At 43.6% G+C, this 26810-nt stretch overlaps 1 protein-coding gene across 6 annotated transcripts in view; it reads left to right on the forward strand.

The window, feature by feature from the left end:
* Positions 1-26810, forward strand: part of FKBP15 (FKBP prolyl isomerase family member 15) — an 88188-nt gene that overhangs the window by 27144 nt on the left and 34234 nt on the right. For 5 of the 6 annotated variants that reach the window (XM_077835522.1, XM_077835524.1, XM_077835523.1 and 2 more), the window contains exons 6-19: positions 1285-1383; positions 1961-2110; positions 3785-3853; positions 5646-5789; positions 6239-6381; positions 7037-7085; positions 12671-12790; positions 13140-13242; positions 14109-14212; positions 18350-18440; positions 19764-19873; positions 20419-20529; positions 20717-20811; positions 22671-22773. In XM_077835522.1, the coding sequence (XP_077691648.1) occupies positions 1285-1383; positions 1961-2110; positions 3785-3853; positions 5646-5789; positions 6239-6381; positions 7037-7085; positions 12671-12790; positions 13140-13242; positions 14109-14212; positions 18350-18440; positions 19764-19873; positions 20419-20529; positions 20717-20811; positions 22671-22773 (1491 nt within the window). The remainder of the gene's footprint in view (positions 1-1284; positions 1384-1960; positions 2111-3784; positions 3854-5645; positions 5790-6238; positions 6382-7036; positions 7086-12670; positions 12791-13139; positions 13243-14108; positions 14213-18349; positions 18441-19763; positions 19874-20418; positions 20530-20716; positions 20812-22670; positions 22774-26810) is intronic. The other variant, XM_077835528.1, reaches the window with a different exon arrangement.

Raw genomic sequence — 26810 nt, forward strand, 5'->3', positions numbered from 1 at the left:
GACTTAACAACTATCGCCAAAACTTTCAAACCTGGTATCACAGAGCCACAGGCTCTGGTCTATCCCCAGCCTGTAACCAGTCTCTTGGGAGTGACCCCTTTAATGTACCGGGCCCCAAGGACCCAGGCAGTTCCTCCAAGACTGGGCCTCCAGCAGCAGAGATCCTTGTCTCTCTTTTCATAGCTCCCTGCAGCCAAGTCAGACCCCTTCAGGAGGCTTGTAGTGTACCCCTTTGGGGTGCAGTGCTCTCAGTGAAGATTTACAGTGACACAGGCAGCCTTTTCAAAACAAGGTAACTATTTTAGTTGCCTGGCACACACACCAGCTGAAAATCCTTAGATTAGCTGCAAGAGGCAGAAGTTACACCATAGTCCATCCTGGCCAAGTCAGTGCCATCAGCCAAGTTGTGATGGACTCTATCCCTTGCTCTAGTTCTCTGTACCCTTTGTTTGCCCAGGTCAGAGCTGTTGTGGCCATCCAAAAGGCAACCCTTGTTCCAGCCACCGGACACCTCTTCCCCTTTGTTCTCTAGTTCAGTTCACATGTCCTGCCTGCTGGGGTTTCCTGGTGTTAAGTGTTGATTGTTCAGTTGCTGTGAGGGGAGTGTGTCTTCGGGAGAGAGAGGGGGGTATCTTTGTCATCCTGCAACCTTTGTTGATTTGGGTCAGTTTCAGCCGCTTCTTTTAATTACCCATTCAATCCACTCAGCCATACCTGTGTCTTAGTCTGTCCTCAGAGCAAATTTTAATCCTTTTCCTCCTACTGGGCAGCAACGCAAAGTATGGAGGGAAACAAAAGTACACACAGGATTCATTTAAAAAACAAACAAAAAAACCTCCAACTGTCACACTTGGGTGCCTAAATTTAGACTCCTAAATTCATGGTTATGGACCCAAATTGGGATAGGTGCTCAGCACTTCTGAAAAATCAGCCCATCGGCTCCCACTGATTGTGGGAACTAGGTATGTTCTGCATCTCTGAAGATCAGGCCGCTCATGCTCAACGGCCTAAATAGAGATTTCCTAGCCTAACTTTAGGCATCCAGTTTAGGAAATTGTAGCCGATATGAAGAACTTTGTAAATCATATATTTTGCAAGTTCTGAAGCATTTTTCTTCAGGGTACTGATCAGAGGAATAAAGGCTAACTTCTGGCATCTGAGCCTGGTTCGTTTTTAAGCAATAAAACTCCTCTATCTCATTTCAGTAGATTTTTATCATAATTAAAATCCAAGTGCTTGAACACATTTCTAATTTTGATATGGGACTGATTTCTTTTTCCATAGGTTCAGCCCAACAACTACAGTACATTTTATGATGATCAGAGACAAAACTGGTCGATCATGTTCGAGTCAGAAAAGGCAGCCATGGATTTCAGTAAACAGGTAATCTTCTTAATCCAGCAGGCTGCACTCTTGCACTAACCATATCTATGCTGTTGGTGCTGTATCATGTTCAGAACAGCAAACAAAAATCATGGTTGCTCACAACTTGCTAAGCTGCATTCTTAATCAAAGCCCAGTTCAGTCTCATCTCCCACTAAAGTAAAACTGAAATGCATATTGCAGCTTTGTGAATGTGCTGAGTTCTGGCTGAGCTTTGGTTAGCTGGCGTTCTGTTTGGTTCACTTGAATACAGGGTAGCATGTCTCAAATTGTGACACTTCATACTTCTGTAGCGTTTTCATCCCAAGATGTTAGTGTTTTAAAATGTTAATTAAACCCGTCAACACGCTGTTGTGAGCTAAGTGGTTTTCTCATTTTACATATGAGCAAAGTGCTGCATAAGGAGATGAAGCATCAGTAATGTCCACATGTATAAAGTCTATCGGTAACACTTAGGTTCTCACTGATACAGTGAGAGACCAATCAGATATTGCCAGTCTTCCTTCTAAGTAGAATTTGTTGTGCTGCTGCAGCTGGCCACAGACAAAAGATGCCAATGTTCGGACTTCCTTTGCAGTTATGCATTGCTAAATGCAACAGCATCCCTTCACTGGACTCGGTAGTATACCAGGATCTTGTCGTTGGAGAGGGGCAGGGATTGGAAGTAGGAGACTCTCTGGAGGTTGCCTATACCAGTTGGCTGTTCCAGAACAATGGGCTTGGACAGGTAAACGGCTTTTACTACTAGAAATGCGTTAATACTAACCCTTCTCAAATTAAGTCATTGGAAGAGACCGTAATCTCAACACCATTGGATGGGCAAAGTATTCTCTCCATCACAACTTACTTTGTGACAGTGTCAGTCACCAGTCCCGAGGACCTGTGACTAAGAGGCACCCATGTCTCTTAGTTTTCCCTGAGAGCAAACTTATTCCTTTCCCCCACACTGGAAAGCAATGCTAAATATAGGGGAAACTGAGGTACACATAGGATTTGTAAAAAATATTACAGAAAATTCCCTTCATAAATTCTTTTGAGTATTGAATGGTGAAGATAGATACTGGTTCCATACGTGCTCAGGAAGAGATGATCAAAATTCTTGTGACCTGTTAAATATCCATGTTGGATATTAAAAATAAAAGAGCCATGAAAACAGAACTAGTCATCCTAGCTTTGAAAATGGCTTGACCAGGCATCAGGTGTAACTTTACATCTGCCATCAGAGCCTCTCTTCTCTAGAAACTTAGGAATGTTTGAAGATGTTACTTTTATACCACAAGTTGTGCTTTTGTTTAGTAACTCGTTCTTAGGAAAGTGCTTTGAGGGAGGTGAGGAGCATCTTATTCCTAAAAAGTCAGCTGCTCATGCTATGTGGGAAGAATGCTTTTCCTTCAATAAGGCATGCAGATATGGTCAATAAGGTGACTTCATTTCTTCTTTGGGAAGCAAGTCACTAGGATGTCAGCATATTGTGATGTTCCCATGGTCCTGTGGCTCGTGATCTCTGCTACTGTATAGAACAGGGATCAGCAACCTTTGCACGCAGCCCATCAGGGTAAGCCCCGGCGGACCGGGCCCGTTTGGCCGAACCTGCGGACACAGCAGGTAAACAATCGCAGCTCCCACCTGCCGCAGTTCTAATTACTGGTCCCAGGCTAATGGGGGCTGTGGGAAGGGCTGCCAGCTTCCTGCAGCCCCATTGGCCTGGAGTGGCGAAATGTGGCCAGTGGGAGCTGCTATTGGCCAAACTTGTGTACGCAACAGGTAAACAAACTGGCCCGGCCCGCCAGGGGCTTACCCTGACTAGCCGCGTGCCTAAGGTTGCCGATCCCTATGGAAGATCCAGGTCTAATTTCCTTTCCTTGCTGTAGGACACTGTCATCTGTCCACTTAAACTGGTGGTACATAAAGCAGAGCACTAAGGTTACACAGTTGTATAACGGTTTACAGAAGTTAAAATCTAGTTGTATCTAGTCAACTCCCAGAGGTCACTAAGCTAGCAACAGTTGGCTGGGCCCATTGTACTATTGCTATGGCAATCTGGCTGTGTAGCATTTAATTTGATTCACTCTTGCCCAAGCTGTAGAATTTAAAATTGCTTTTCAAGCCTAAGTCTCCAGTTACTGCATGCCTACAAAACTGTCACTGTGCAGTTGGTTAGAAATTTTGGGCATGCTATGTTTTCTTCCCCCTCCCCCCATTCATTAGCATTCATTTTTGAAGTTACCACACTGGGAGACACAAGAGGTGGTAGGTATTTATGAAATAAAGGACATTGTGCTCTATTTTTTTTATTCAAAAATTATTTACTAGTTTGAATACTGCTTTACAACTGCAAACTTCATCAGCCCCATGGTTGGAAATCCTAGTGATTGTACCCTGTTAACCTCCAATTCCATAGGTGTTTGATTCAAACGTCAACAAGGACAAGCTGTTGCGTCTGAAGCTGGGTTCTGGAAAAGTCATTAAGGTAGAACTTCTGGCATTTTACCTTCATCTTCTGTGTACTAAAGTCTCAGATCTTGGAGGACTTCTGAAAGTTCTGTCTAGATTCACACAAACCATAATAACTTCTATTGTATTTATGATAGTATAAGACTTGTGCTTGCATCAGTGACATGAAGAAATTGCTGACTTTTTTAAATCTCTTCTTTCCTTGTTTTGCACAGCATCTTGCATCTATACTTATTGCCTTGACTTCCAATAACCAAGCCTCCTTGTTCTCTGTCGGTAATAGAGAGAGCAAGGTCCATAGAACTTTCCTGTGCAGTAGAAAGGAAGCTGCCTATTTGAAAATAAATCTTTATGTCAGAAGATGCCTTGATACTTTTCTGGTGGCAGCACTTTTACCCTACACAGCTTCCAGAAAAGTAGCTTCCTTGTGAGGAAACTCGGTCCAAGAAGAATTTATTCTGTTACGTTTATTCACGTGTAGATCACTTGAAGCTGTGTAGGGATTTTATGAAACTCCTCTGAAGACAACCTCTGCATCATGGCACCCCCTCTGGTCCATCAAACTGGTGCAGATCTGAGATTCTTTCATGGTCGGGGAGGAGGGACAGTTTTTTGTCTACTAGGGGCTTGTCTGTGCGAACACTTAGTTTGGGGCATAAATCTACCCATGCTAGCCTGCTGCGCCCTAAGTGTAAATGTCTGCGTGGACCCTGCTGCCATGGACTACTGAACTTTTAGTTCACGGCCGCAAGATCCACACCGACACTTTAGTGTGTAGCAGGTTAGTGTGGGGTAGATTTACACCCCAGCTTGTCCATGAACTAAGTGTTTGTGTAAACAAGCCTCAGGATTTCAAAACCAGTTTTTCCCAATTTAAACTTTAATTACTGCATTAATAGTAATCTGTACTAGTCCTGTGGCAAGCTGCCACTAACTGAAGATGAATTCTGTCATCTGTCTGTTTTAAATGCATATCTGCATGTTAATCCAGTAGCTGATACTGCTATAGACTGACTCTTTAATTTGCTCCATTAACTTCTACATTTCTATACCCATAATCAGGTTCCTTAAATACTGTGTGTGCACTTAATTGGCCAGATTACTAACATACGGCAGAAGTTACCAGAGGTTACTCTTTAAAGTATCCGAGTGTTGACCTGTGAAAACTATGGATATGTCTACACTCAAACCACTCCAGCAATACAGCCGCAGCTGTGCCGCTGTAGTGCTTAGTGTGACCATTATCTATGCCAATGGGAAAGGTTCTCCTTTTTGTGTAAGTAATCAATCTCCAAGAGAGGCAGTATTAGGTTGATGGAAGAATTCTTCCATCAACCTAGCGGTGTCTTCCACTCAAGGGGGGTTGGCATAGCTACATCACTCAAGAGTGGGTTTTTCACACCCCTGCAAGACGTAGCCATGCCAGTGTAAGTTACCAGTGTAGGCCAGCCTTGAGTTACTACGCAAGGCTTGATCCAAGCTTCTGGAACCCAAACAGAGGTCTTGGAAGCTGGCTGCATCTCCGTATTAAAGATGGCAACAGGTGCAATCTGCTCCACTGTTTGTATGTTAGGTGTTGTCTCCTGACGCCTAGAAATTAATATTGCTACTCTAAGGGTTTTTTATCCTAAATGGAGCAACGCTGTATCCCCAGGGCTTTACAGAAACTCTTCAATATGCATACTGGAACCTTTATAACCTGGCCTAGAACAGGCTCATCAGAATGATTGCAGATATTTTTGTGTCACTGAGTCAGACTGCTGCTTACAGATCAATTTTCTCTTCTTTTGTATTTCTGAAATGTAAAGGGTTGGGAAGAAGGGATGATGGGGATGAAGAAAGGGGGGAGACGACTTCTCATTATTCCTCCAGCATGGGCTTATGGGTCCCAAGGAGTAGCCAGTCGCATTCCTTCTGATTCCACCCTGGTTTTTGAGGTGGAAGTTAAGCGGGTGAGTGTCTCCTTCCAAATATATTTTTGTACATCTGGTTTGGGCTGTTGATTGGCAACACTTCTATCGTTTCTACCTGTAAAGTAACAACACCCCTGTACATGAAAATTCCAACATAGTTAAAATCTTCTGTATACCCAGGTAAATGTCAGGATAAGTACAAAGATATAACTGCATTATTAAGACACATCTGATTTGAGGTATCTTTCCTCCACTTGCATGTAAGATGTTCAGGAAAAAATAAATCTAGCCTTCATCAAGTTATTAAGAGTGAAATGGAGAGGGAAACTTCAAACCTATAATTTTTAAATAGGTGTAAATTTTCACTCTGCAGCAAATGATAGTGTGATGAACAAAACATTGGCCAGAAAGAAGCAGAATACTAAAGAGTTGTTTCAGGACCCAGAACAACAGGTCTGTGTGTAATACCTTCATCGTGGTTTTCTTAGGTGAAGCTGGTAAAGGAGTCTGGCACTGATGGGCACAGTATTGGTTCTAGGGATTCTTCTGCATCTTCCCCAGTACCCAATTCGGACAGCTTCTCCGCAGACCCTGTAGGATTGCCTCCTTCGACAATACCTCTCAAGCCTGGGTAAGAAAATAAGGAAGCAGAATGAGTTCAGAGCTCCTAGAACTTAGTATTTGTGAAAATATCTGTAAGACCCAAACTGATGGCAACCCCCTCTTGGTATTATCACTTCCTCATCAATTATTGGGAATGGACCACATCCACCCTGATTTAATTGGCCTTGACAGCACTGATTCTCCAATTGTAAGGTAACTCCTGTCTCTTCACATGCCAGTATATTTATGTCTGTATCTGTAATTTTCACTCCATTCATCTGAAGTGGGGTTTTTACCCACGAAAGTTTATGCCCAAATATATCTGTTAGTCTTTAAGGTGCCACTGAACTCCTCATTATTTTTGTGGATACAGACTTACACAGCTACCCCTCTGATACTTATCATCAATGACTTGTGTATTTTGCAATTCCACAGTTATGGAATTTGCTACAGAATAATGGTCCAGAATCTCTAACTGTCATATATGGTTACAAATAGCTTTCCAAACATGAAGTGTTGAAATATCTTATGATGGAAAAGTGAAGTTTTGCTTGTGGGGACTACAGTTCACGGGTATGTTCAGCGATTTAGAGATGTAGCGTACTCTTCATCAGTTCTTCAGAGATTTTTTTTTTTTTTTTTTTTAACTTTAATCCCAATATATATTTGTTTCCTCTCTGCAGAGAGCCAGCTGTTCGGACCAAGTCTAACTCTATAAATGAACAACTAGCAGTAAGTGTTGCTTTAGTTAATGTGAAACATATACAGGAATGTCCAAATATTTAAGTCATGCCCAAATTATTAAAATAATGCTAAGGGCCTATCTGAAATGCATGTAAGCAAAGCATGATCTCTTTAACACTTCTATTGTGTTACCCAGAAGCCTCACTTGGGATCAAAGCCTAGTTTTGCTGTGTGCTGTACAAACATGGGAAGGCTTAGTCCTTGTCCATTCAGAATTAAGATTGAAACTTTGTCCTTAAATGAACAGCAAGAGTTTTATACTGTAAACTAAGCTCCCTGGATCACTAGTGGAATGTGTCAGTATATGCAGCCTAAAATAATAGATTTTAAAAAAAGTTGGATAACTTTTGTCTGTCTGTAATATACAAGCCCCCTGGGGTTCATCATTTCCTTAGAATAGGCAATAACCTCTACTCTTCAGGGAATTCTGCACCAAAAAGTTAAAAATTATGCGCACAATATTTTAAAATTCTGCAAATTTTATTTGTCAGTATGTCACAGCATGGCATTGGAGAGCACAGGCCACTGGCTGCATTGAGGTGGGAGACCACCCTGAAGCCCCCACCTCATCTGGTACAGAGACTCAGCAGTGAGGTTCATCTGATCCTGACAGTGCAAAGGCTGGGCCTGCCCCTCTGCACCAGGTGTGGGTGGGCAGGCTCAGCCCAGCAGGATCCAAGTGTGGAGGGGCTTAGTATGGGGGGGGATCCAGGTGTGGAGTGAGAGGTTTCGGTGTGGGACAGTCTGGGTACAGGCGGCTCAGTGGGAGATCTGCATGCATAGAGGCTCATTTGTGGGGTTCCGGGTGCAGGGGCAATGGCACTGTGCAGGGGATACTGGTGCAGGTGATTGGGGCTGGGTATGGGGAGATGGGGTTCAGTGGAGGGGGAGGTCTGGCTACGTGGGACTTGGTGGGAGGGTTTGGATGCTGGGGGAGTAGTGCTTGATGGGGTGGGGGGTCCAGGTGCAGCTGGTTGGGATCAGTGGATTGGGGGTCCGAGTTCAGCTGCAGAGTCAGCGGAGCCAAGACAGACGGCTTCCTTCCTCTGGGCAGCTCTGCACTTGCAGAATGAGTGGGGGCAGTGGCATGTAACCTCATCTGCCCCCCACCCCCTCCCCCAGCTTCCCTTTGCTTCCCTGCTGTTTTCTGCAGGGAAACACAGGAAATCTGCCGGGGGGGGCGTTTTCTGCAGGTACGCAGTCCTGCAGAATCCCTCCAGGAGTAAACCTCATGGGAGCCTGAAACAACTCTGTCCCCTGTGTTCAGGGGCTTTGTCATCACTGACGTTTTGAAAGAGAAATGCTAATCTTAACTCCTCCTTCACTTCCCTGTGGCCTCTCATTTGGTAAATTGTTTTAAAATGTTGCATCTCTCATCCTGTTAATGGTTAGGGGCATCTTCAGTAGCTCCATACTTTAGAAAAGCTTTTCATTTCATCTTGTCCAGTAGCATAAAGGTTATCACTTGAGGGTCTGGTTCTCCCCCACTTCCCTGGATGAGGCCATGTCTACTGAAGTTAAGGCAACAGTTTCAGCCTTGAATCTGACTTGCTTGATCCTATACAAGGAGAGCTTGAGGATTTCTCTGTCATTTTTAGTTGTGATGTGGGGAACTCAAGGAAATATGGGTCTATATGCTTTTTTAAAAACATTTGTACAATGGCCCTAAAAGGGTAATTTTGTATTTAAGGGTGTGGTTTCTTTGGCTCTGTGGGTGTTAATAGAACTATAACTGTCTTCTCATATGTACTGATCAGATACCATGGTGATAGTCAACTTAATACTCCTTGCTATCCATTTTATTTTTGCAGCCCTCAGAAGTAAAGCTTGTTAGCTGCAATAGTGTGAGGTGGTCTCCTATGTGCTACAGAATAGAATGGGCTATTGTCAAGAAATCTGGGCTCCTTTGTATCCCTTATGCAGATGGAGCACAGTCATAGAATGAAGGAGTTGGTTAACTTTTGAAAATCAGTTCTAGGAGTTCAGGCATGAAACTCTCTCCATCTTTTGCAGTGGTGTTGTAGCCATGTTTGTCTCAAGCTATGAGAGAGACAAAGTGGGTGATATATCTCTTATTGGACCAACTTCTGTTCATGAAAGAGACAAGCCTTTGGGTTTCACAGAGCTCCTCCTCAGGTCTGGAGAAGGAAACCATAGTGTCCAAGCTACATACAAGATGGGACAGATTGTTAAGCATAACGGATTCACACCTGTTGTAGAAGACAACTTAAAATTCCTACTTCTGCAGTTGTAGGATAATGGAGAATTAGTAGGCAGCAGAGTGTTATAAGTTGTTGTAATGGGCCATAAAACCAGTCTCTCTGACAAGTCCATGTTCTTGAGTGTCCAGCAGAATTATGATTTTAAGGTCCCAAGCTTGTGTATTGAAGGTGTCATGCAGGTTTCCTTTAAGGACGTGGACTGAAGTCAGTTATGGAGTGATTGCTTTGTGAAAAGTGTTTGCCAGTCAGTGACAGGGTGTTTTGTGTCTTATTTTTCTGCATGAGTTCTTCTGAGAGCATGGTGACTGTCTAGTTTCACCCATGTAGCTGCTGTTGGGGCATTTGATGCACTGGATGAAGTACACCACTTGTGATAGAAGTGTGTAAGACCTATGAATCTAGAAAGATGTGTTGTGTGGGATATTGATTATTGTAGAAGTGGGGATATGGCTGCAGGTTTTGCATCTATTGTTTTGGCAGGGTCTGGTGCAGCTTTGGGTTGGTGTGTCTTGGTCTGTGAGCAGCTTTCTTCTGATGATTTTGTAGAGGTTGCAGGGTTGTCTGAAGGCCAGAAGAGGGCATCCTGAAAGAAATATTTCCTGGATGTGGTCCCCAAAAGGTATGGGTTGTAATTGTTTGATACCCCATATAGGTTCTAATGTGGGGTAGTAGCTAACAAGTAGGGATATGCATTGGTGGGTTTTTTCTGTATTGAAGCAGGTTCTCCTGCTGTATGTGGGTGGACTGTTCCATGTTGCAGTCTACTTCTCTGGTGAAGTGTCCTTGTTTGATGAAGGCAGTTTTAAGTGTAAGATGTGTATCTCAGACTTCGTCCTAAGAGCATATTCTGTGGTGTCTGAGTGTCTGTAGATAACAGATTTCTTGGTGGGTCTTGGGTGGTTACTGGATTGTGAAGGTAGGTGTGGTGATCTGTGGATTTCCTGTGTATAGCTGTCTGTAGGGTTCCATTGCTGAAGCTTATCCTGGTGTGCAGGAAGCTGGTGTTGGTGTGGAAAAGAGTTTGATGGATGGGGGATGTGGTCATGGTGGTTGAAGCTGTAATGGAAACTATGAAGGAGTTTAAGTTGTCTGTTCAGAGGATGAAAATATCATTGATGTATCTCAGGTAAATTACTGATTTTTGTGGTGCATTTTTCTAGATGTTTTTCCTCCGTATCCCATAAAGAGATTGGCATATCGGGGACCCATCCTAGTACCCATGGCAGTTCCCAGGGTATAGACAAAGTGTTCGTTAAATGTAAAGTTATTATCAGAGGATGAAATGGATGAGTTTGGCGATGTTTGGGTTGGATTTCTATGTGTGGTCCATTGTCTTGTAGAGACAGTAACTCCTCACTTTGTCGTCCCAGTTAACGTTGTTTCGTTGTTATGTCGCTGATCAGTTAGAGAACATGCTTGTTTAAAGTTGCACAATGCTCCCTTATAACGTTGTTTGGCAGCCGCCTGCTTTGTCCACTGCTTGCAGGAAGAGCAGCCCATTGGAGTGAGCTGGTGGGGGCTTGGAACCAGGGTGGACTGGCAGCCCCCCATCAGCTCCCCTAAATTCTCTGTGCAGCAGCCACCCAGCAGGCTATCAATTGCTGGGCAGTTCAGGTGTCCCTCCCCCCACTGCTGTGTGCTGCACCTGCCCTCTGCCTTGGAGCTGCTCCCAGGAGCCTCCTGCTAGCTGTGGGGGGGAAGAGGGGTGCTGATGTCAGTGTCCCCCTCCCCCTGCTCCTGACCCCCGTTCCTGTACCGCATCTCCACAGAGCAGGGACGGGGACGAGACAGGGCTCAGGATGGAGGGAGCTTGCTGGCAGCAGCTGCTATCTCAACTTGCTGATCTACTTAAAAAGTCAGTGTACTTAGTGAGGTCAGCGTACTTAAAGGGGCAATGCACGTTTCTCTCTCTCTCACGTGTGTGTGTGTGGGTGTCACACACATGCACCCCTGGCACTTTGGAAAGTGGAGGGAGCGGTGAGCTCCAGTGGGATAGCATGGGTTCATCATCACGTTCGGTTTCCACAGGGAATGTTTGCAGCCACTGCCATTCTGTGTCTCCTCCCTCCATTCATGCTGCCTTGCAGAGTGTGAGGCTACATTAACAACGTGTTAACTCTTGAGGGCTCAGACGAGTGCTAGTTAATCATTTAGCAGTAAGGCATTCCCTGGGAAATATCCCACCTTCTGACTCCACCACCTCAACCAAGCTTCACAATCAGCATTGCTGTGTACAGTATTAAATTGTTTAAAACTTACACACATACATACACACAGTATATGTGTGTGTATATATAGTCTTTTGACTGGCGAAAAACATTTCCCTGGAACCTAACCTAACCCCCCCTTTACATTAATTCCTATGGGGAAATTGGATTCGCTTAACATCATTTCGCTTAAAGTAGCATTTTTAAGGAACATAACTACATATGTTAAGTGAGGAGTTACTGTATTTGAAGCAGGCAGCAATTCCATCATGATGATTTTGGTGTATAGGGAGATTGACATCCATGGTGGCAAGGATGGTGTTATAAGGGAGGTTGTTAATGTCGTGGAGTTTCTGGAGGAAGTCCGTTGTGTTCTGAAGGAAACTGCCCCTTGTGTGGTGAGTGGTGTGAAGGTGGCTTCTGTGAGTCCTGATATTTCTTCAGCTAGATATGATGGCTTTGCCTGGGTTCCCTTGTTTGTGTATCTTGGGAAGCATGTAGGAGGTCCTTGGGGTTTGTCCTTGGAGGATGAGGTTGTAGAGTTGTTTCGGGAAAGATATTTGATTCCCTTCAATTCCTATGTGAATTTTCACAAAGTGAATACTTCGTATTTGACCTCTGTCATGTTCTCAAAGAAAATCTGCACACCTTCAAAAGCTATGCTGCAACATGTGTGAACCCCTTATGCTTAACAATCTGTCCCACCTTGTATTTAGCTTGGATGCTTTGGTTTCCTTGCTCTGACCTTAGGAAGAGCTCTGTGAAGTTCATCCCATCCACCAACAGAAGTTGGTCCAATAAAAGATGTTACCTCGTCCAGCTTGTCTTTCTATCTTGTTAATGTGTACAATAGATAGCCATACAATACTCATGACTGTAAAATCAGATGTAAAAACAGTATATTAACTCTATTCTCTCTTTAAATAAAGTCTTATCTAAAGGACCAAAAGATCTCGGGTATTCTCTAAATACAGAGACTTTCTTCATTTGATAGCTGGAAAAAGACTGAACAAAGCTTCTGCAACCGAGTCAATATATAATTCTGGGCTCTATAGAGCCATAATAATCCGGGTTAGTGTCAAGAGAGCACTGAAAAATGGGTTAAAAGATACGGAGACAATGTAATTGCAAATGTTTCTTCCAGAATCCTGATGTAGCAAAAGCAAAGCTGATTTCTCGGATGGCTAAAATGGGACAGCCTATGCTTCCTTTCCTTGCAGGAACAGCAGGCAACCAGCTTGACTCCAGTGACTCAGAAATAGAGGTGCGTCACCAAGCACTCATATTCCTTAAAGTAGGCGTTGATATACATTCCAGGCTGTGCAAGAACTACGGCTGAGCGCACAGTGGCTGCTCTTCCTGCCTGCCTGCGGGGGTGACTGCTCTGTCAGTGTATCACTTGTGCCTTTTTGAAGCTCGTGGGTCACCTTGTATGATTGGAATTGTTGACATTCAGTTCCACATGAGGCTAGCATTCCTGTCAAGCTTAAATTCCCTGTCTATACGTGGGTGCATTGCTGTTAATCATATCTGGTCTTAGGAATAGCTTTTATCCAAACTTTTGGGTAAGTTGTTAGCTCAGTAATACTGACTGAAATCTGTGAACGTTTTAGGACCCAAATACATTGAGAGGAACAGCACAGCCTGTCTCTTCATCCCCCAAGAGACCTTTCTCGCAGCCAGCTCATGCAGTACTTCCTCAGTTGACAACACAAGGTAATGAATTGGTCTTTTTGGGTTTGATAGGTAGAAACTGCACTCGTGGACTGGCATGTTTAACCATTTTCTGCTGCATGAATGGTGTGTTACTTTAAGGAACTGAAAAGAAGACGTGACTTGTGAGTGACCCTCCCATCACTCAGCTCTCCAGGAGGCTGAGTTATTTAGGGTGCGTGTTCACTGCAGCGTCAGTTCTAGTTATCTGCACTGAAGTTACTTCTCATGAGTTAGTCTAGCTTGAGTGGAAGAGGACCACAAAGCAAAGTAACATTTGAGCTCTTATGTCCATACTGGCACTGCACTTGTCTGTCACTAAGACTTCGGGGGGGCACATCCCATGGCTTGATGAGCTGCTGTAGGAATTTTCCCAGTGGATTGTGGGAGAATATCTCTGTCCTTTCTGTGTACATGAGGGGGAGAGAAGGGGAATTATGGGAAGGCATTGGAGGACTCGTAGCACTCGAGTGGAGTTAACTAGCTTCCACACTGCAGAATTGTACTGTTAACAGCTGAGTTGTGTTCACTCAAGCTTTAACCTTGACCTCCTGGCAGGCCAGACAACTTGAGTTAAAAACACTATCACATTTGAGTTAAGCATTTCTCTGTGTGGAGGGAACTCAGGTTAGGGGCAAACTCATGCTTACTTTGCAGTGAAGACAGCCCCTTAATCTTCCTCAGATGGATTCACTTAGGCAAGATTGTGGGCAGTCTCACATTAGCCTTGGTCTGTTCAGTGTCTGTAGTTACTTTAATCATGTAGGGGTCCCATACACTTTTGTCAAGTAACTTAAGCAACTGAAAATGACTGTCAGCAACAAAGGGTAGACTTACTGTGCTAGATATCTTCTCTTGTTCCTTTTCAGTACCTCAGCCATCTGTTTCTGGGCTCCAAGCACCCTCTGCTGCCTTAATGCCTGCAACCCTCCAGTCCCATTCAGCTCTCCCTGGAAGTGCACAGAGTTTTCAGGTATTGAAATCAGACTAGTGGAGACCTCTGATGCTTCTGGTGGCAGCGCTCCCTTAGATGTATGCTCTTCTCCATTGTTGGGAAGAGAGGATCCACAACTGGAATAGAAGAGCCACCCAAAGAAGGAGCCATCTAACCAAACTGAAGGATGTTGAAAAATCCGAGGGTTCAGAGAGAGAGCCACAAGAATATTTAAAGAACATAAGAACAGCTATACTGGGTCATACCAAAGGTCTATCTAGCCCAGTATCCTGTCTGCTGACAGTGGCCAGCACCAGGTGCTTCTGAGGCAATGAACAGAACAGGCAATCGGCGAGTGATCCATCCCCTGTCGTCCAGTCCCAGCTTCTGGCAGTCAGAGGTTGAGGGGGACACACAGCATGGGGTTGCATCCCTGACCATGTTGGCTAATAGCCATAGAATCTTAGGACTGGAAGGGACCTCGAGAGCTCATCTAGTCCAATCCCCTGCACTCATGGCAGAACTAAGTATTATCTAGACAAATCCCTAACAGGGATTTGTCTAACACACTCTTAAAAATGTCTAGTGATGGAGATTTTCACAACCTCCCTAGACCATCGATGGACCTATTCTCCATTAACTTATCAAACTCTTTTTGAACCCGGTTATACTTTTGGCCTTTACAGCAACCCCTGGCAATGAGTTCCACAGGTTGATAGTCCATTGTGTGAAGAAATACTTCCTACCCATTAATTTCATTGGGTGACCTCTGGTTCTTGTGTTATGTGAAGGGGTAAATAACACTTCACAAATGGTGTGGTGAAAATGAATAAGGATTTTATAGACCTCTGTTCTATTCTCCCCCCCCGCCCAGTCTCTCTTTTCTAAGATGAAAAATCCCAGTCTTTTTAATCTCTCCTCGTACCGGAGCTGTTCCATACCTCTAATCATTTTTGTTGCCCTTCTCTATGCTTTTACCAATTGTAATGTCTTTTTTGAGATCAGGTGACCAGAAGTGCATACAGTATTCAAGGTGTGGACATACCATGGATTTGTATAGTGGTATTATGTTTTTCTGTCTTACTATCTATGCTTTTCCTAATAGTTCCTAATATTCTGTTAGCTTTTTTGACTGCTGCTGCACAATGACCAGATCTTTTCAGAGAACTGTCCAAGATCTCTTTCCTGAGTGGTAACAGCTAATTTAGACTCCATCATTTTGTGTGTATAGTTGTGATAATGTTTTCCAGTGTGCATTACTTTGCATTGAATTTCGTCTGCCATTTTGTCACCCTTTGTCACTCTTTGCAGTCAGCTTTGGACTTAAGTATTTTGAGTAATTTACTATTGTCTGAAAACTTTGCCACGTCACTGTTTACCTCTTTTTCCATACCATTTATTATTATGTTAAACCACACTGGTCCCAGTACAGATCCTTTGGCAGACCATGGTATTTTACCCCTCTCCACTGAAAATTGACTATTTATTCCTACCCTTTGTTTTCTATCTTTTTCAACCAGTTATCGATCAATGAAAGGACCTTCCCTCTTATCCAATGACTGCTTACTTTGCGTAAGAGTCTTGGGCAAGTGATCTTATCAAAGGCTTTCTGAAAGTCCAGGTACACTATATCCACCCTTGTTGACACCCTCCAAGAATTCTAATAGATTGGTGAGGCATGATTTTCCTTTACAAAAGCCATGTTGACTCTTCCCCAATATATTGTGTTCCTCTGTGTGTCTGAGAATTCCATTCTTTACTATATTTTCAACCAATTTGCCGGGTATTGAAGTTAGACTTGCTGACCTGTAATTTGCCCGGGTCACCTCTGGAGCCTTTTTAAAAAAAAAAAAAAAAAAATTGGTATTACATTAGCTCTCTGCCTGTCATCTAGTGCAGAAGCTAATTTAAGTGATAAGTTACATACCGCTACCACTCTGAAACCTGATACCACAGTTAGTAGTTTTGCAGTTACGTATTTGAGCTCCCTCAGGACCAGATGGTATTTATCCAAGAGATCTGGTGACTTACTGTTTCATTTACCAATTTGTTCCAAAACCACCTCTATTGGCACCTCAATGTGGAACAGTTCCTCAGATTTGTCATCTGAAACGAATGGCTCAGGTGTGGAAATCTCCCTCACATCCTCTGCAGTGAAGACCAATGCAAAGAATTCATTTAACTTCTTCTTTAACTTCTTGAGTGCTTCTTTAGCACTTTGATCATCCAGTGGCCCCACTTATTGTTTGGCAGGTTTCCTGTTGCTGATGTACTTACAAAAACTAAAACAGCAATTTTTGGTGGGTTTTTTTGTTTTGTTTGTTTGTTTGTTTGTTTGTTTTTTGCTCATTGCTCTTCAGATTTGTTTTTGGCTTGCCTAATTATACTTCCACGCTTGATTTGCCAGAGTTTTTTCCTTTCTATTTTCCTCAGTAGGTTTTGATTTCAAATTTTAAAAAGTTGTCTTTTTGTCTCTAACTACCTCTTTTACTCTGTTTAGCCATGGCAGCTTTTTTTGGTCCTTTTATTTATTTATTTTTAATTTGGGTTATACTTATAGTTGGAGCCTCTATTATAGTGTTTTTAAAAAGTTTCCATGAAGCTTGCAGGCAGTTTACTCTTATGACTGTTCTTTTTAATTTCCATTTGACTAGCCTCATTTTTGTGCAGTTCCCCTTCTTTGAAGTTAAACTGTGGTGTGTTTCTTTGGTATTTTCCCCCTACAAGGATGTTAACTTTTTATTACATTATGGTCTCTGTTATGTAGTGGTTCAGCTATATTCACCTCTTGGACCAGATCCTGTGTTCCACCTATCTGTTTCCCCCACCCCTTAGTTTAAAAATGCCTCTAGACATTTTTTAATTTTACATGCCAGTACTCTGGTTCTGTTTGGGTTTAGATGAAGCCCATTCTTCCTTCTTTGGCTCCTCCTTTTCCAAAAATTTCCCCAGGTCTCAATAAACCTAAATTCCTCCTCTGAACTCCATCTCATCCACTCATTGAGACGTTGCAGTTCTTCCTGTCTAACTGGCCCTGTGTGTGGAACTGGAAGCATTTCAGATACGCTACCATGGATGTCCTGAACTTCAGTCTCTTACCTAGTGGCCTAAATTTGGCCTCCAAGACCTCTCTCCTACCTTTCCCTATGTCATTGGTACCGACATGTACCATGACCACTGGCTCATCCGCAGCACTGCACATAAGTGTGCCTAGATGTCTTGAGAGGTCCTCGACCTTCACACCGAGCAGGCAACATACCATGATGACTGAGAAAACCACAAAACCCAACCATCTATATTTCTAATACTCTAATCCAGGGGTGGGCAAACATTTTGGCCTGAGGGCCACATCTGGTTTCTGAAATTGTATGGAGGGTGGGGTAGGGGAGCCTGTGTCTAATAACCTGCGTCTCCACCCTCATGAGAGGATACCAGCTATGGGATCATTTCCCTCCATTCCACCTTGATGTTCTCCTTCCCCAAGACTTTCATCCTCCTCAGCAGCACAGAGGCTGTCATGTGGGGAGTGGGACTTCTCTATTGTGTTCCGAGAGTCTCATCTATGTGCCTCTCTGTCTCCCTTAACTCCTCCAGTTCAGTCACTCAGCCCTCAGAGCACGTGCAGGCTCTTGAGACTAATCTGCCACTTGCCCACAAGGCAGGTAATAATACATGCTGCATTCAGCGCAATAAACTAGATAGCCTCTACTCTGCTGTTGGACTTGTGCCTGCATTATTTGTACTCTTGCAGGGTTTTTTTTGTGAGTGGGGTGTTAATTGGCCTAAATTTAGAGAACATTTACTAGGTGCATCTGGCTCGCACACTCCCTTGAAAAACTCCTGTTTTGGACTAAATGGAAAGTCTTTGAGTTAATAGCATTTGTGACCCCCAGATGCTTCAGTTCACTTACATTGAGTGAGGAAAGCTTGTCAGAAGAAAAGTTATTTGGGTTTTGTGGTTGTCCTACCTAGAGATGACCGAAGTGAATCAGTTTTATTCTTGTTCTTCCTTAAAAATGGCTTCAGTGACATTCGCTGTCTTAGCATCCATATTTAATCTACAGATGCTCCACTCAGACCTTGATTCTCAAACTTCATCCATAACAGACATTATAGAGAGTAGCATGTAACTGAAACTGTTAGAACAAAACAAAACAAAGTGTCTTCTTCCCTTAGCCGTATGCGGGAATGGCATATGCCTATTCACAAACTGCAGCTGCTTCCCAACTCCAGCCTGTAGGACAGATGTATCCAGCACCTTTCCAAGGTATGTCAGGAAAATGTGCACCATATGAAATCTCTTAGCTGCTCTGATGCATTGTAAATTAATTTTTTGTAATAAATATCCATACAAGACTGGAAGCAGACATACACCCATCCCGTTCAGAGCCCTTACATCTGTTGGCTCAGTTTTATGTTGTGCCATGTTTTGTTTTTTTAAATGCCGGATAAGGACAAATAATACTTAATAATTCAAATTCCGCCCCCGCCCCGCAAGGTGCACTCAGGGGAGGGGCTAATATGGGGAAAAAATTCCTGAGATCTATTCCCGAGTGTGCACATGGCTAGTGACTCTAACATAGTCACTTATTAAATTTCATTATAAATTATTAATTGTTTATCCTGTTCCATGTGTTTTAAACATTTGGCAGCCGCGATGACGATCTATAAATTCCTACATGGGGAACAAATATTTAACAATGAGCTCTTCAATCTGATAGAATGGTGTAACAGGCCAATGGCTGGCAGGTGAAACGAGATAAATTCAAACTGGAAATACGCCATACATTTTTAACAGTGAGGATAATTAACTATTGGAACAATTTACAAGGGGTCATGGTAGGTTCTCTATCATTAGCAATCTTTAAATCAAAATTGGATGTTTTTCTGAGAGATGCTCTAGGGCCAGTGGTTCTCAGCCAGGGTTCCTGGGCCCAGTGGTGGGCTGCAAGCAGGTTTCAGGGGGCTGCCAAGCAGGGCTGGCATTAAACTTGCTGAGGCCCAGGGCAGAAAGCCGAAGCCCCACCGTAGGGGGCTGAAGCCTGGGGTCTGAGCTCCGCCACCCAGGACTCAAGATGAAGCCTGAATAACTTAGCTTTGCAGGGGCCCCTGTGGTGTGTGGCCTCAGGCAATTGCCCTGCTTGCTACCCCCTAACGCTGGCTCTGGCTTTTGTATGCAGAAAAACAGTTGTGACACAGGTAGGCTGTGGACTTTTTATAGCATGTTGGGGGGTGGGGAGGAAGAGTAAAAGGTTGAGAATCTCTGCTTTAGGGATTATTTTGGGGAAGTTCTCTGTCCTGTGTTAAACAGGAGATCAGACTAGATGATCACAATGATCATTCTGGCCTTGGAATCTATGAATTGCTGTAAACAAGTCCATTGATTTCCTGCAACTATAGACCTGGTTTCTTATAGTTAAAGCAATAACATGCCTTGTTTTCTAGATCTTCTTAATCACTGACCTTTAGGAAGATGGCAGCCCATGTAGCTGCCAGGCTTTGAACATAGACCAATGCTAATACTGTACTTCTGCTTCTGTGGTGGTCTTTTTGCCATGCTAACTGGTCACCTTTCTCCTTCCTATTCTAGCACCTAGTGACGTTACTTCATTCTTGATGACAGAAGCTCGACAACATAACACTGAAATCCGAATGGCTGTTAGCAAAGTAGCTGATAAAATGGATCATCTAGCTGCCAAGGTAATGATATAGACCTGGCAGTAGAGGAGAGAGATCTGATGTGGAGCGGGCTTGTTCACAAGGGGATAAAGCCACTTGCCCTTCTCAACCATACAGTGCCTCAGAAGTAGGTGTTATGTTGAAGAGTTCAAGCTGCTGTGTTTAGCTTTTACATTCTGCAGTAGCTTAACCATATAACGGTGGAGTTTTCACTAATTATACTTCACGTGTGATTTGACTACTATAAAAAATGCCCAGTTGCAGCAAGATGATCCTCATGAAGGAGCTGTCTGTTGTGATTGTACACTTAATGGCTCGCCTCCAAGGAATCCCACAGCCCTGCACAAGGTGGCATGGCTGTAGTTTATATGCATATTCTACAACTGCTGTATGAGTGATCAGATGAAGCTAGAAAGCTTGTATCATCCACCAACAGAAGTTGGTCCAATAAAAGACACTACTTCACCTACTTTGTGTATCTCAGGTGAAGATGCGACAAGTTGTGACGTGCTAAATGCTCACATTAACATCCTGATGAAGTGACTTCCATGGTTTATTCCTTACAGGTGGAGGAGTTACAGAAACAAAACACTAGCAACAACTTGCTGCTACCTGGCATCTCTTCAGTTACCATGGAAACTGCCATGATCATGAGCAACATCCAGCGCATCATTCAGGTGCGGGTGGCTGAGTGCTAGGGTAGCCTTGCTGGTTCCTCAGTAACTGATACTGTGTTCTGTACCTGCCTAGGTGGTAACAGCATTACTATTAAATTTCTTCTGATTATGAAATCAGCTGTAGGTGGCATTCCCTAGGTCACCCCAAATAAGGTGACTGTGCTCATACTCTGTGGTTACACCTTAGGAGAACGAGAGGTTGAAGCAGGAGATATTTGAGAAGAGCAGCCGGATTGAAGAACAGAATGAGAAGATCGGCGAATTGATTGGGCGGAATCAGCGGTGAGGAATGGGCGGGTGCAAAACTGCACTTTCTCTTTTGCTGTAGAGGAGGTCTTCATTTCACTGCCAAATGGAACAAAGATTACTGAATTCAGGGACGGGGTCCTAGATTCTTTGGGTTCTAGCACAAGGACATGCCTTTCCTGTAGGTACTTAAGGTGTGCATATCTCTGAAACTGGGGCTGGGCATAAACTTGGAGCACAGCAGGCAGGTAAAGACCTGTTGTTGCCTTTCCTGACCACATCACAACAACAGTCCTTATGGCCAAAGGGAGATGGGTCTGCTCTCTCTGATTATTCTTATTGCTGCTCCTTCAGGTCAAATGGAGAAGGGTGCTGGTGCATGGGATGTATTCCCAATTTATCACCGTTCTCAGATATGTGCCGTACAATGTCTCTAGAATGGAATGGTCTCCCAAAGGAAGTGGTGAAAGCCTCATCATTTGAGATGTTAAATATTTCATTGTACTGCAGCAACACTGCTCTCTTGGCAGGAGGATGAAGCAGAGATACTAACCAATTTCCTCTATCTCCAGATTCCCCAATGTTTCTGTAACTTGCATCATACTGTCTCTCTCATCGGGAATACTGTGTACGATCCTAGTCACTCGTGTTCCAGTCTTTAAATTCATTTTGAACTAGTGCAACGAAGAAGATCAAGGGAATGGAGGACTAGAATGCTAGCATGGTCAAGGGAATGGAGGGTCTGTCTTATGAGAGGAAACTGGAAGAGCCTGACTTGTTTGTTCTAGCAAAAAGGCAGCTGAGACGGGATATGATTGCTCTCTCTAAATACATTAGGGAGATAAATACCAGGGAGGTTGAGGAGCTATTTTAAACTGAAGGACAGTATTGGCACAAGAACATATGGACGTGAACTGGCCATGAACAAATTCAGGCTGGAAATGAGAAGATTTCTAACCATTGGAGGGGGAGGTTCTGGAACAGCCTTCCAATAGGAGCTGTGGGGGCAAACAACTTAATTAGTTCTAAGAGAGTAGGACAGATTTGAGTGCAATTATGTGTTGGTGCTGGTCAGAGCTCAGCAACCATGGAGCTCACTTCCAATTTATCTCTTACGTTCCTAAAGCTTATGCTTCAGGGTTTCAGCCAGCCAGGAAGGGAATTTTTTCTCCCAGTGTATTCTGGGCAGGTTTTTTCCTTACCTTGGAAGCATCAGGGATGTCTATGGCTAGAGATGGGACATTGGACAGGATGGGCCAGGGCTCTGATATGACACTAAGCATTCTGTCTCTCAGGTGCTTGGCTGGTTCTTGCTCACATGCTCAGAGTCTAACTCATTACATATGTTACATCAGAAAGGTATTTTCCCCCAGGTCAGATTGGCAGTGACGTTGGGGGGGTTTCGCCTTCCTCTGCAGCATGTGGGTGCATGTCATTTGCCAAGATTATCTGGGTGTATATCATTTCATCATTTCCCTGGCATTGAGGGGGGCCTCAAGTACTGGTACACCTCAGTCCCTCCTATTCTGTGCCTCTGGCACAGAATAATCTAGTCTCCTGTGGTCTGTAGTGCTTTGATTTTGTTTTGGTTGTTGGGTTAGCGTGCAAGTGCTGGGTGGTGTTGGTGGCCTGTGCTGTACAGCAGGTCAGACTAGATGCCCTAATGGGGTCCCTTCTGGCCTTAAACTGACAGATCTTAAATATCCACATATCCCTAGTTGCATTTGTGTGCAAGACATCACACAGAGTTGTTTTGGAACTTATTCTGTTCATGAGGCTTTTTCACAAACACTGGTGTCTTTCTTCCACAATAGGCTTTCACTTCAAGTCCCATTTTGTGTTTTGTGCTCAAGTCGTTTTCTATGATTTTTCCCTCCCCCCACCCCCTTTCCTAGGTATGTTGAACAGAGCAACCTGCTGATGGAGCAGAGAAACAACTCATTGCAAACGACAAATGAACACACTCAGGCAAGGGTGTTGCATGCAGAGCAGGAAAAGGTAAAACTAGCCAAGCAATAAGTACAAACACAGAGCTCTGACCAAGGCTAGAGAAGGGTTTGCAGTTCTATCTAACAGACAATGGGGATTCTGACCTAAAACTCTCCTAAAAAGAGAACCCAGGGGTTCTCAATCATGGATTCTAAAGCCATTACCTTAGTTTTCATTCTGATCTATCTAGGTGTTTACATGGCCCCAGCACTGTAGCATCTGTGCTTCTGTTGCATAAGGCTTAAAGATGTCTTAGCTTGGATAGTCTTTCAATTGCTACATTGGTATGGAAGGTACAAAAGTTACTCTTAACTTTCTGTTTTCATACACACAGTAGCTTAGCTACCATTTGACTATTAGCAGGGCCTCATAACTATTTCAAAATGCACATTGCCTATTTTACTACATTGTCAGATTCCCAAAAAAGCTCCTCTCCTACTGCTAAATGGCTGGTAGAACTTGGGCCACCAAAATGTCCATATAACAATCCTCTTACCTGCTAGATTTGATTCTCTGATAAGATGTCTTGATTTCAAAAATCAGTGAAACCTCAGGTTTCAGATACAGTAATATAGTGTTATATGTCAAACTCACTTCTAGTAGTCATTTGTAGTGTAACTGTGTTGGTCCCAGGATATTTGAGAGACATGGTGGGTGATGTAATTTCTTATTGGACTTACTTCTCATCCACCTTGTCTCTCAAATAGCCATGTCAGTTAAACATGGAACCCGATGTTTCTTTCCGTCCTGCTGCCTTCCGTTATTTACCATGTGTAGGAACCCAGTTAAATACAGCCATATGTTGCTTGTTAGGCCTGTGCAGATTCATTTGGAAGACTGTAGCCCATTCTAATATACTAGTATGAGGGGGCTTTGAGTATGTTGCTAGCAATTGCTGGCCCCTTTTGTACTTTGCCAAAATAACGTATGAACCTTGCACTGCCATGCCCTGCTGTGTGGTGTGCACTCCATTTTTATTAATCTATTTCCTGTTTGGCGTTAATCATAAGTGCTTGCGTTTCCTCTGCTTTCTTGTATGAGAACAGCAGAACTGAATTGGTGGGCTGTAAAAAAGTGAAGACCCTAATTCCTAAAGTATAGTAGCTGCCTCTCCTGTTGGTTAGGGAACACAGAGGATCCAGGGAAATGAGTGGCTGAATATATGCTGGGTGCAGCTAGACCATGAAGCAAGGGAGTACTTTGCTGGGGTACGTTCTCCAGCAACAGTCTGTGGCAAGCTACAGAAACAATATAGCAAGTCAGCTCCAGCCATGTGGCATCACAGACTGAGGATACTGATAAACCTCCATTCCTGTCTGAGCACACAGCATCACTGTGGCAACCATAGCAATTGCTTACGTGGGAAAGTATCATTCAAAGTATTTTCTTAGAGAGAGTGCATCCATCCTTAAGCCCTGTCCGTGCTGAGACTTGACCCAATTCCAGCAGTCGATTGCAGTGGTTCATTTGGCTCCCCTGTAGGTTAGAAAAGCCATGATTTGCACTGGAGATGCTTACCCTGGCTTCAAACGTGAGTCATCTGCATCGCTGCACACTCTAGCTTTCTTGTCTATCCTTGGGGTTTGCTTTGGTGTAGCTATGTCAATTGTTGCAATGGAGACAAATTCCTGATGTAGGCAGTTTCAATAATAACAAACCAGGGGAGAGAACCATGGAAGATCTGAGAGGATTCTCTGCTCCCGTGTATGCAAACTGGGGGGTAGCCCTTTATCCTGGCATGGCCCAGGTTTCAGTGAGGAGCAATGAATCTGTAACTTGTGCCCTTGGGGTAATACATTTCTGCTTAGCACTTGCAGAGTAGTTAATATCAAAGTTTTGACATGTTCATGTAAGGTTGGTGGTATCATCGCTCTCCAGAATGGTGAAATGACTTGCTGTCACTGGCAGTACAGAGATTAGAATGCAGAAGCTCCTGGCTCCCAGATGACTGCATAGTCCTTTTGACCATCCATGTTCCATACAGTCCTCCACATTTGGAGAGATTTAGCCCCTTTTTAAACATGGCTTCACTGCTGTTCTTTCTGTTTTTGAGCTTTTGCAGCTGTCAAACAAGGAATAGGTTGAATGCTTCTCTTGTCACATTTTAGCCCCTGTAATGCCACACTTAGCTGTTCTAAGTAATTAATGCTTTTGCCTTTCTACTTGGCGTTCTTAACTCTTCCTGTTTCCTGTCACTGCTTTCTCTTCCCAGCACATGCTGCCAGTGGATCGGGGCTGGGACCAGGTGAGGCAGTGTGTCCTTGACTCTCTAGAGCCTTGGGGTTTCTCTCCCATAACCTACAGTTTACACATGCCTCTAACTTTGATAAAGTCTCTTTCTGAGCTGAAGATTCTCCTGCATCTTTACAGTCCACAGCCAACACTTTTTGGCAGGAGGCTGGGTAGAAAGAATTGTGAGCAAAATCCTTTCAACTATTTGAACTGAGTGGATGAAAACTTGCTAACCTTAGGAGTTCAGATACTGCTGCACAGAATACAGAAGTTAATGGGGGGGAAAACAAACAACAAACCCCACTCTTTTTTTACCTAGGCTGATTTCAGCACAGAAACAGGTCTTTGTTTTCCTTTGAGTTTATGAAAACTGCTGGAGGCAGCCTATGTGGAGATTTAAAAAAAAAACCACCCACAATTTACAAGCTGCATTCGTAATGATCTTTTTTCACCCTTCCAAAAGAGGAGAACAAAAGGGAATGCTGTGCTAGGAACTATATTAATATATAGTCATCACTGATCCCTTCACATTGCTTATCCACAGGTGCTTAATCCACAGGTACTGGTTCTTTGTTGTTTAATTAAGTGATCACACAATTTCTCCCACTGGGGAAGTGTGATTGGCAGCCCAGTAACTAAGATACTTTGGAGAGAGGTCTCTAAGTAAGATTAATGAATAGCCACAGTGTCAGTCTCTGGTGTACAGAACCAGTTTACAAGTTTGAGACCAGCAGTAATTCAAGACCTGAGGTAGTTCTCTGAATGCCAGCAAGTAGCTAGCCCAAGAGGAAATTGGGCTGGAACTATGTGGGGCACAACAGAGAACCTGTTCGGAATCTGAATGTAACTTTTAACTACAATAGGAACTGGTTAAGTTCCCACTGTTATAATGCAGCCTGTCTTTACAGCATATCCTTCATGAATTTTTGGCCCTATCCCAAAAGACTTGGAGCTGGATCTAGTTTGTGAGGCTGTGAGCCTTTTCAGTTTTTTTTAACAACATGTAATTAACAAGTTGTCTGTGAGAACCCCTATTAGATCTGGCTTCCTGTGAATCACTGACTTGAATAAAATCCTAAAAGCTTGATTAGAACAGTGATCACTGTTAGAAGTATCTAATACTTGCACTTTACAGTGAATAACTTGGCAAGCCAGAAAAATACCTTGACAAATTAGTATGTACCTAACCATCTCGCGAATGCAGAGTACACATCCTGCTCTGAAATTCCCTCTCCACAGCTAGTCTTCATAAACTGATCCCTGTACTCACTTGAAAATAGTCTGCATGTCCACTCCCATCTGACAACTACCCATCCCAAACAGCTTTATCCCCATGAGCATATCATCCGGTCCATTTTAATTGTTTGACAAATCTAGAAGGGCAGGGGCAGAATTGTAACGTCAGACTTGCTACCCTGGCACAGTCTGTTTGCAACCTGAAGAGAGCTGTGTGTGTCTGGGGGCGGCAGACGCCTGCAAGGCTTTTTCTGGGCAATTAGGCTTCGATGTCTCGCCGGCCAGCTGGTAGTCCCAAAGGGGTGAACAGAACAGCCAACCAGTGAAACACGTCTTTTTCCGAAAAAAACTTCCTGAAGTGACCTGCTTTAATCTGTCTTGGAGATGAGGTTGTCGCCAGCCACTAGAATAAATCAGGGTGGAGCGTGTGGTCAAATAGGGCCCACAGTGCTCTACTATGTGTCCAGAGCCACTCTGTTTTTAGTAGGGCAGTGAGCCTATCACAGCATGCAGTGCTGCTGCCCCTCAGCTCAATATACAGTGCTTCATCTTTGGCCTGCAACTTCCATCAAGCTGTA

Source organism: Eretmochelys imbricata, chromosome 16 (genome assembly GCF_965152235.1).
Source record: "Eretmochelys imbricata isolate rEreImb1 chromosome 16, rEreImb1.hap1, whole genome shotgun sequence".
In the NCBI taxonomy this organism is placed as follows: domain Eukaryota; kingdom Metazoa; phylum Chordata; order Testudines; family Cheloniidae; genus Eretmochelys; species Eretmochelys imbricata.